Raw genomic sequence first — 11,749 nt, 5'->3', positions numbered from 1 at the left:
TGTAAAAAAGAACAGGCAGCATGGTGGCTCAGGGGTTAGCGCTCTTGCCTCTTTGCAGGGCTGGGTCCCAGGTTCGAATCCTGGCCAGGGCACTATCTGCATGGAGTTTGTAGGTTCTCTGTGTGGGTTTCCTCCGGGTACTCTGGTTTCCTCACACATGCCAAAAACATGCAGTTAGGTTAATTGACCTTAGACTACATTAATGACATATGACTATGGTAGGGACATTAGATTGTGAGTCCCTTTGAGGGACAGCTAGTGAAATGACTACGGGCTTTGAACAGCGCTGCATAATATGATGGCGCTTTATGAATACTGAGTAATAATAACAGGCTATATCCCAATAATGGTTCTTACCCACCTGATCACCGCCCAGTTGTCAAACTTTGTTCCTAGCAATCCTGGCTAAAGATGAAAAAGATTGTGTGGCTGGAAGACGTTAACGGGGACATTAACAGGTATTTCAGATTTAGTTCTGCTTTAAATCAGTAATAAAAGAGTAATAGAAAAAAAGTTTTCGCACTGCTAATGTTGACAATGGTTAGTTTGCAGAGGCAGAAGTGGCCACCGGAGCACCAAGAGAGCAAAGGATAGGCACAGATGAGTGCTAATTGCAGTAGTATTTCGGGGTAGGCTTGGGATCTGGTTAAAGCAACAGGCTTTTAAAGTGTAATGAAAACCCACTCATTATAATCTCATACAAACTTCACCTAGTTCGTTTCATTTTTAAAAGTCTAAGTCAGCCTGCCATGAAGGTCCATTTCCAGGCACTAATAGATTCACAATGCTGCATCCCTGTCTCCAAACTATAATTCTGCATTGCTGTCCTATCACACGGCCTTCTGATGGAGTGGCCGATTACTTAGGGCTTTATAAATGTAATTCACCCACTATTTATATTTATTACCAATAAATGAATACTGTCTACCAAAATATGTCCTTGTTCCTGCATCTCTCTGTCTCCGGCTACCACAAGCAACCCATTGTTCCTCTATTTTTCTCCAGGAATCGGATACTTGCAGTCCTTCACCTTACCAGAAATCTAACAGTTCAAGTTCAGTGTAGGTGATTTTGCTGTTGCTGCACACAGTTTATCTGATATGAACATTTTCACTGTTTCTAGAACTGGTTTTCCAAGGAGTCCTGAAAATAGAGTCCAAGGTAAGGGATGTGTACATTTCCGGTGCTTATTTTTAGAAGCATGTAAATAACATCTTCTCTACACAAACAATAAAACGACTGGCCGCGGATATCTATTCTTATCAAACAAAAGATACTGTGCTCAGCCCATACAGCATGGAAACTGACCCAACCCAGCTTTGAACTTTTGTTAATAGAGGTTCCAGAACAGAACTCCTCAAACTCATACAGACAATCGGTTTGAATAGCGTGTGTGCTGCCATTTTGGTTTTGAGAGAGCTTGCAGGTGTGGTCTGGGAAATTAAAAAAAAAAATGACAACCAGGAATGCTGAAATATGAAGTACCACACCTAACCTTGGGAACATTAGATGAAGATTACACTACTATAATCCTATTTACCTAAAACAGATCCTCAGTTGGCAATGGCAAGTCATCAATCAGCCTGCCAAAATACAGCAAACATTGGCAGCCGGTATGAAACACATTGTATTATTATGCACTGTAACAGTTATCAACTTCAGATACGACGGCACTGATACACCGATGATGATTTCCGAGTGTGGGTCTTGCTCTTCTCTTTCAATATCATATCAAATAATCAAATAAAGAGCTTGTAAAGTTCAAAGCCACCTATTAAATGTACCAGTTTAAATGAATCGGGGCTGCCAGTGTTAAAGCTGCAGTCTAATTAGCATCCTAAAGATAACCTGATAAAAAGATATACCTGCTTTTCCCGGTATAGTGCCTTGATCTTGTACTGTACTCTCTTTTCTTGATTCCTCTAATATTACAGGGTCTGCAAGGGATCTATCCTTAGGAGTCAAGAGAAGTCTATGCTTGCTCCACGTCCTTCCCCCATGCTGAGCTTATCTTCCAAGGATTTTTTTCTCTAATTTTTGTCATTTCTCTCCTGCTGACAGCACAATAAATAACAAACCTTGGCTCCCTGTATCTAGCATCTGTGCTGGTGCACTCATTACTTTGTGAATTCATGACGTGTAAGTTTAGCAAAAGTCTGTGTGAAATACGCACAAGACAGAAGAATAGTAAATTGCAGCAACATCAGGGGATCAGGTCATAGCAACACCTCTCACACACTGTATCAGGAATTCCTGAGCAGGCTGCATTTGCATGCACACCTTACACAGGAAATGTACACACATGCAGCTGAAACTAAATGACTGACTGAACAGAAAGCAAGCAGCTAAAAATGGTGAGGGCTGGGACAACTGATAGGGAGGAGTGGACTAGATGATCCTGTTAGTCCATCAATCAAAAACGAACATCTCCAATTATTGTTGTATAAATATCACAGTGTGTGCAAGCAAATGGGACAAATGGCTTTCAGCACAGGAGAAACCTATCCACAAAATGTGCAAAAAGGAAGGGTAAAACTGGAGTTCAGCTTTAATCAGTATCCAGTGTTCTCCCCAGCCCCTTTAAGCCGGGCACAACACCTAGCACTATTCAGTAACCACCCGGCTTATTTTTGGGTGGTTACAAAAGAGTTGGGGTCACAATACAGGGGCTGCCAGCCGCCCACAATTTCTTTCCACACGGCTTCTGGGGGGAACACCCAGTGTATCTAAAAATACCAGCTCCATGGCTGCCAAGATGACCCTTAAACTTTGTTTTCTGGGTATTTCTGCTTTAATAATAAGTACGTAAATCAGGGTTTTTTTAAGTTGCAGAATGCTTGCTCTGCTCAACCTAAAATATCAAAGCAGCAAATCAAATTGTAGAAAAAAAAAATTCCCATAGAAAAAAGACTTGTGTAATTATGATGACAATTGGTGCAATCTGGGAAATCTGTGAAATCTAAGGGCTTTTTTGCACGATTGGCCAACACAAGAGAAATGAAGATTGTTCTTATTGGCATTATTTGCCCCTAACAAGCCATCAGTGTTTGGCAGAGACTCAAAACACATTTATGGGACAGCACAGGGCCCACAGACAAGCCTTAACTCAGTCATACACATGCAAATATTATTCAGCTTTTCATTGTAAAAACAAATATCTTGATTTGTTCAACCAACCATCATTGCCTTATGGCCAAAGTCATGTGGACACTTGACCAAAACTTTTGACAACCATAGACATTAATACAGAGGTGTCTTCAAGGGTATTTGCTGGATGAGAAGTTGGAGTTCCAATTCACCCCAAAGGTGTAAAGTAGGAAAGGCCAGGGTTCTATTCACTGGAAACACATCAACTCATTTGGAGGGGCTTCTATATATTTTGAACATACAGGTAGGTGTGATGGCTAGGTATCCACACACTATTTGTGCCCAGCGGGGATAGTGGTAGGTTGTCTTTATCTATTAAATTGCTTTTTTTATTTAAAAGCAATCTTAATTGTGCTGGGAACTGTAAGGAAGCTAAACTGTATATATGGCCAATATGGGTGGTAGACATACCATGTCTATGTCTGACAACCTTCCCATGTTTATCGCCAGCCTAAGATGAAAGCATTTACAAAAGTTGAGCAACACCTGGAGAATGGGTGTCAAACCCAGTGTATATATCCTCCCAGTATATGGCTATATAAAGTGTTCTATATACTTCTTGTACAATCTGAAGAATCAAGTATACCTATAAAACTTTGCAATGTCCAACAAACCCTTTATTGTACAGGATGAGTTTGTGGATCTATATGAATATTACAGAATACATAACTTCAGAGTATTATGTATCAGCTATTAGAGAAATGTTTACAAGACTCAAAAGCAAATTGCTACTTAAGCTGAACTGTAGGCACATATCAAAATCACCAATTAGCACACTAATGTGGCCATGAAGACGGATCAACTGCCCACAGGCTCCAGGATCAGGTAGTGAATCCACAAATAGGTTGGTCTTGCTGAGAACAAGATTCATATCAATGAATAGGGAAAGAATAACCTCTGCTATTTTTCTTCAACCCGGAAGCCTCAGGGATCCTCTAAGGTTACTAAGGTGCGGGTGATTGACCTGCGATCTGATGATGCCTGCATTGTTCAAGGGGCCAAACTTCACTTGGCAGAGCCAGCTACATAACGCCAATCATGTTTTCACCCTTCTGTAAGGTTAGGGTGATATTCTAACAAATATTAGAAGTCTCACACATGGAACTGAAGTTGTCACTTAAAGACAGTGCAAACAGGCAACAGTTACAAAAAAAATGAATACACTTTAGAACATTGACAAGGGAACACATAGCACTCTATTTTTAATAAAGCAGAAGCATGTAATAGGGCGGCATAATGTAATTGAATTTATACACCAAGGTAGCCATATTTACTTTCTGCTTATACAGGTTTTGCTTTCTGCTTTTAGTGTTACACAGTGTTATTAAATCAAGCTATGTTATGGCAGTGGGAACATGGGTTCAAATGCAGCTCTTGGTGGCTGGCACCTTGCCAACAATCTGAACGATCACACCTCACTCTGGGTCATCTTTGCTCAACTAATCTGATAAATAAGTTTGGGGATACTAGGTTTACTTTTATCACAAAATGAACCTACAAATAGCCCTGAAAAACAGAAGTCATGCCACCTCTCCCCTTTCACTAGTTACAGGAGTTCACAAATGCAATACAAAACATTCATTCTAATACAAAATAATCTCAATATAAATAATATTGAAGCACTGTATAACTCCAAAGCTACGTACACACGTCCAATGGTTCTCGCCCGATAATTGGCTCAGGGCAGGTATCGGACGAGAATATGTCGTGGGTACAGAGCCCGCTGTCCATCGTCCGAACGACCGTCCTAGCGGATCCACAGACGATGGACAACGAATGATCACTCCATCATTCTCACCCTCCCCTCTCCATAGAGCAGAAAGGTGATGTATGTACAGCACTTGTTCATGCATCGTGCAGTCCTTAGTCATTGGAAAGGATCATGAAAGATCCTTCCCAACGACTATAATTGCACGTATGCATGCAGCTTTAGGCTACGTACACACGTTAGACTTTTGTCATTGGAAAAGGGTCTTTCACAATCCTTTCCAATGATAAAAGACTGAAATATGCATGAACGAGCGATGTACATACAACACGGAGCAGCACCCCGCAGTGCCCTCTCCCCTTCACTTGTATTGCTATTGTCCGTTGTTCATGGATCTGCCAGGAAGGATCCATGAACGACGTCTGATGGCGGCTGTACAGATTCTCGTCCAATACGAGCCCTGCATGTAAGGCCAAGTAAAGAGGTTTTCTTTTCTGACCTGATCTATAAAACACTAGGAAATCTATAGCAGTGGTCGCCAACCTTTTGGTTGTCATGGATCACTACATTATTGGGCTCTGGAAAGACCACCAAAACTTTCTTGCGGTCCACCAGTTGGCAACCGCTAATCTTAAGCGAATTCAGCAGCTCACCAATTGTAAGCTAGCAATGTTTAGGGTTCCAAATGGTTGTGGTAAGATCAGAAATATTAGTAAATCTCTACTAAATGTACAAAGGTTTTGTAGTCTTGTGTGTACAAACAAACAATCTAATACATCAGATTGCAATTTCCATTACTTTTTCTCTGTAATGAAGAAATAATTTCCATTACTTTTTTATCTGTAAAGAAAAACAACCGGAAGAACAGATTTTCCATCATGTTTTTTACAAATTTTGAACGATTCAGCTCTTTGGGGCGGGGTCCTCTCCTCCTCAAGTGTCACTGTCTGTATCTGTCTGTCATTCGCAACACCTATTTATTGTACAGCACTGCGTGATATGTTGGCGATATATATAAATACTGTTTAATAATAATACCCATTACGGATTGGTATATTGTTCGGCTTGGTCAGGTGCAAAATTAGCAGCAGTGTGCACATGCAAGACGATGTCCTCACCTATGGACCTGGATGCTCAGCGACAAGGTGTTCATCAGAGCATGATAATCCTTTCAATGATGTGCCCATGTGTTTCATGCTTCAGCTCTTGCTTTTGTTCAGCACAGATGAAAGCTGGGGGCTATGTTGGACACAATCACATAACACACATTAAGTTGTAACCATAAAAGCATAGATTTTATGTAAGTGAATTAACCCTTAGTGCAGCATTACTCGAATACATAACTAAGTTCACACCACAAAAATGACTTAAATGAGACAAGTTCTTGTCTATGTTTTTTTTTTCTCTTCTTGAAACAGAGAACCATTGGCAGTTACTATTTATTGCCTGCAAGCCCTGACAAGATACAAGGTGCAGTTACTCAAAAAACCCAGGAAGACAAGCTGGTAATTTAACCATCTCCATACCTGCTGATGCAGAAGGAATTATCGATCAATGTCAAGTTCCATGGACTTGGCACACAGTGTTCTGTACTAGAGCAGCTTCAAGTATGAATATGGAAGAAAATAAAGAAGAGCTCTGCTAATGTGTTCTGTCCTTTACACTTTCAGAATTCTGGCTCCAAAACTAAGGCTATGTTCACACGTGCAAGAATTGTCGTAAGAAAGGATCATGAAAGATCCTTTCCAACAACTAACGACTGCACGATGCATGAACACGCATTGTACATAAAGCACTATTCTTCTCTATGGAGAGGGGAGGGGAGAACGACAGAGCGGCACCCTGCTTTGCTCTCTCCCCTTCACTTCCAATATGATCGTTCCTCATCCATTGTCCGCGGATCTGCAAGGACGGTCGTTCGAACGATGGACGGCAAGCGCTGTACACACGCCAGATTCTCGTACGATATCAGCCCTGAGCCGATTATCGGACGAGAACCATTGTACGTGTGTACAAAGCCTATTTTCCAGTAATTGCTTTGGAGAAAGTAGTTCATTAGCTTGCAGTAACCCAAGAACAATAGCAAAGATGAATGCCCGTTCAATATGGAATCAGACAACATACACACAAGCTGATTTGTGCCAATGTTAAAGATCCATAAAACCAATGATATGTATGCTTTATCCTCTGTGGTGAGGCCTTTGGATTATCCTGGATACTTTGCTGGTCGATAATGATAAAGAACTAAAACTTCTAGCCATAAACACACACACATTTTCACCCAGCTTTTAATCACAAAAGTAACCAAAAGTAACAAGGCAACTTTAGTTAGAACCTGCTGTTTATCTGGTCCATTTTAGTTATTTTTGGAACTCAAAGCTGGTTTAAAGTCGTTGCTATTGCCTAAAGATTGCACGGAAAACTATTACCAAGAGTTCCTGCTTTCCAGTTTGTTCAATGATGAAATAACGTGTGAGTCTAGAAAATACACTTAGAAAAGTAAGAAAGATACGGGATATATATGGAATATTAAAGGAACACTGTAAACGAAAGTAGAGAATTATCATTGGGATGAAAAGGAATCGGTTGGCATGTATCAGACCCGAGGGCTGTGTGGTCCTTGAAGGCCAAGGTTGGTAAACTATTCTAAGACACAACAACCGAGAACAGATAATTGGTACAATTTGTACCCAAACCAGACAAAAGTCACCACCAGATATCATACATGGTATACTCACAGCTTGCCCCTGCTCTTCAGGATTGCAGATAAGTAGCTGTAACCCGTTGGGTTCCACATCACTGCCGATGAAGTCATCTTCAGACTCTTCGAAGGATGAAGCAGAAGACAGACCCGAGGAACTGGACAGCTTGCGCAAGAAGAGAGAAGGTATGGGAGATCCACCACAACCACTGTCCGATGCGGGGGATTCTGCTTCCCCGAAGAAGGGGACATCTAGAGCAAAGCCGGTTTCGTGTAGTTGGGGAGACAATGAAGGGGAAAGTCCTCTCTTGGGGCTAGCATCACGAGTGACAATAAGTCGGGGAATGGAATAACTTTGACTTTCAGAGGCCACAAGCAAAGGAGGAGCTCTTCTGTGTAACAAGGAGTCTCTGGATGGCTCCTCAGTCTGGGGGGCTTCACTGGTGCTCTCTGCCTCTGGCGGGGTGAGCTTTAAGCCAGGAATTCCAGTGTCACCATTCCACAAATCCTCAATGGGACTATAATGAGGATGCAAGTTGGATCCAACTTTTTTGGTTATGGAGATGTTGCTTCTCTGCAATAGGACCTCGGAGCAGTAAAATCCAGTTGTCTTTTCTTTATGCGCTTTGCTAATCTGTCCATCTTTTCCAGCACCAGATATTCGTGACATTTGCTCCACACTACTCATAGAATGGCTCACCGTCTTCTCTACGGTCCCGGTAAAAAGATTCCCTCTGTGTTCCAAAGTCTTTGTTACCTTTGTGCTGGTCACCTCCACTCTCCTGCAATCCAGGTGCTCGGTGTCCCCCAAAACACTTTTTAGAGTTTCCTTAGAAGATTCCAAAAAAATCTTCCCATCGCTTTCAACCCAGGTTCTCTCTCTGCCGGACATAGCGGACTTGGCGGCATCACACGAGGACATATCCCTTCTGTGCCGCGTTCCCTGCCCATCCAGTCTCATGTCAGGACCTGCAGCGGCTTGTGTGCTGGTCGCTGTACCTTGGCACAGTGTCAGTACGTCCTCCTGTGCGCCAGGTAAATCTGACGGATGAGCGGCAGATATGAACACCTTCCCAGGTATATAGTGTGCCGTGTCACAGGATTGCGCAGCTTTAGTGGCACCGGATGGAATATATTGCTGGGTATCTGTCAATGGCTCTGCTTGCCCTATGCCCTGCCCTGTGCCCTCTGGTGACTGGTCACGTGACCCTGGATGGGCAATGCCCTGATCTGAAGTTGCTGTAATATCCAGATGCTGTGCCCTGTCCTCAGTGGCTTGTTGTGGGCCTCCCCCTATCTCCTCACCCTGCCCTATACTTAGGCTGCTCTCGGGATGCTCTCTGTCCTGAGCTGCACTAGGTGACTTGCCGCTGCCAGCCTCAGGTTGCTGTATGCTCTGCCCTGTACTCACTTCCCTCCTCTGGGAGCCAGAGTGCTGCTTGGCCGGGCTCTTCCCTTCTCTCCCCTGTCTTCTACGGAGCCTGAAGCGCTTTTTCCACTCTCCGGCCGCGGAGAAGCCAGCAGCAGCCTCTGCTGCGCTATTGGAATAGCTTTGCCCCATTACAGCCCCCGTTGCCCGGAGACTCCCTCCTCTGGGTGATGACGTCGCCACAAAACTAACCAATCGTACGTTCCGGGGGCGTAACTACTCTGCATTCACAGTCTGCGTATCAATGCGCGTTCAAAAAAGGATTTACTCTTTCTTTCCAACGAAATGTATCCATCCGCCCTCTAATTATATAGTCCCCTGGATCAATAAAGTGGCTCATAACGTGGCTGTCAGTCTCGCAGCTATAAGTCCGCCAAGTTTACCTGTGGAGACATAAACATAGTGAAAGTCAATGTAGAACAATAAATAAAAACATGCAACAAATCCTATTGTGTGTTAATTCTCCCACATCCTAGATTGTAAGCTCTTTGGGGCAGGGTCCTCTCCTCCTCCTGTGTAAATTGCTTGTATCTGTCTGTCATTTGCTACCCCTATTTATTTTACAGCGCTGCATAATATGTTGGCGCTATATAAATCCTGTTTATTAATATTACAATTGAGGTCTTCCTATGGGGTCCCCACAGACTGAGGTCAAGGCCCTGTGTTTTTTAACCCAGGGGTGCGCATGTATCAGAATGGAGGGAATTGACACCATTTGCAACTACTATTTATTGTACAGCGCTGTGTAATATGTTGGCACTATATAAGGATATCTAAGGCACAATATAACTATATCTAACGATCCCTGAGAAGTAAAGCTTCTTGCAATAATTATCGTTGGAAACGAATGACTGACGATCGATCGTCTGATAATCGTTAACAAAAAAGTGCACAAGGACACGATGAATGAGGATTGTCACTGGAAACGAACGACCATTCCATTCGTTCACTATCTATTGTGTGTACGGTCCTTCAGTGGTCATGGCCTGTTCTGCAGTACACTTTCTCCTTCACATGTCCCTTCCTGTATCTTTCAAACGATCGTCTCTAGCGTGTGTACATTATCTGTGGATTATAGTTGAACAATCGCATTGTTACAAAATGTACAGAATTGTGCACAATACGATCGTTCAAAATAATCGTGCATAATAGTTAGTTGTTCGTTTTCTAACAATAATTATTGCAAGTGTGTACCTAGCTTAAGTGTGCAATCCCTATTTAATGTACAGCACTGCGTAATATGTTGGCGCTATATAAATCCTGTTTATTAATAATAATAATAATAATAATAATAATAATAATAATATAGTGCCAACATATTACACAGCGCTGTACAATAAATAGTAGTTGCAAATGGTGTCAATTCCCTCCGTTCTGATACATGCGCACCCCTGGGTTAAAAAACACAGGGCCTTGACCTCAGTCTGTGGGGACCCCATAGGAAGACCTCAATTGTAATATTAATATACTATATTACTATATAAGGATATCTAAGGCACAATATAACAACAAACGTTGGAAACGAATGACTGACGATCGATCGTCTGATAATCGTTAACAAAAAAGTGCACAACGACGCCGACGAATGAGGATTGTCCCTGAAAACGAACAACCGTCCTGGCAGATCTAAATGAGCGACGATTATTTACTATCTATTGTGTGTACGGTCCTTCAGTGGTCATGGCCTGTTCTGCAGTACACTTTCTCTTTCACATGTCCCTTCCTGTATCTTTCAAACGATCGTCTCTAGCGTGTGTACATTATCTGTGGATTATATTTGAACAATCGCATTGTAACAAAATGTACAGAATTGTGCACAATACGATCGTTTATATAATCGTGCATAATAGTTGTTCGTTTTCTAACAATAATTATTGCAAGTGTGTACCTAGCTTAAGTGTGCAATCCCTATTTAATGTACAGCACTGTGTAATATGTTGGCACTATATAAATCCTGTTAATTATTATTAATATTAATAATAATAATACTAATAACAACAAAGGGCTTGTCTAAGGATCCCTGAGAAATAAATTTGCAACCCCTATCTAATGTACAGCACTGCGTTATAGTTGAGGTCAATGTCTTCCTATGGGGTCCCCACAGACTTGGGGAGGTCAAGGCCCTGTGTTTATGGAACCCAGGGGTGCGCATGTATCAGAATGAAGGGAATTGACACCATATGCATCCCCTATTTAATGTGCAGCGCTGCCTAATATGTTGGCACTATATAAATTCAGTTTAATAATAAAATATAAAAACTATGGAGTGTGACAATAGGGCTGCTGACATCACGTCCAAGATGCCAGCACCCTGCAGAAGTATCAGTGCTATTGGATGTCTACACAATGTAGGTTTTAACAGAAAAAAAATATGCATAAAATATGTTAAATTCACATAAAATGTTATGAGAAGACTGTTGGAATAAATTGTGTAGCACAGGAGTCTATTTAAATACATTGAAGCTTAAAAACATGGCTGTATATATATAGGGGGTTTGCTCCAACATGAAACTGGTGCATTCCTCTACATGACCAAAGAACAGTTATACATTAAACAGAAGCTATCATAATTTAGAGTCAGTTTTGATTTTTTTTCTATTTTTTTTTTTTTTTTTGCAAAGCAGTACCTTGATCTTGATAATGAAGGAAGGGGCACTGCATTTTTGTCTACCGTATTTTTCGGCGTATAAGACGCTCCGGCATATAAGACGCACCCAATTTTAAAGGAGGAAAATCTAGAAAAAAAAGATTCTAAAAGATTATT

General features: G+C 41.7%; 1 protein-coding gene across 2 annotated transcripts in view; it reads right to left on the bottom strand.

Annotated features, from left to right (window-relative positions):
- Nucleotides 1-11,749, bottom strand: part of LOC140344579 (uncharacterized) — a 63,102-nt gene that overhangs the window by 29,449 nt on the left and 21,904 nt on the right. For both annotated transcript variants that reach the window (XM_072431829.1, XM_072431830.1), the window contains one exon: nucleotides 7,594-9,368. In XM_072431829.1, the coding sequence (XP_072287930.1) occupies nucleotides 7,594-9,117 (1,524 nt within the window). In that variant the 5' untranslated portion in view covers nucleotides 9,118-9,368. The remainder of the gene's footprint in view (nucleotides 1-7,593; nucleotides 9,369-11,749) is intronic.

Source organism: Pyxicephalus adspersus, chromosome Z (genome assembly GCF_032062135.1).
Source record: "Pyxicephalus adspersus chromosome Z, UCB_Pads_2.0, whole genome shotgun sequence".
Lineage (NCBI taxonomy): Eukaryota > Metazoa > Chordata > Amphibia > Anura > Pyxicephalidae > Pyxicephalus > Pyxicephalus adspersus.
This window is presented reverse-complemented; position numbering and strand designations above follow the sequence as displayed.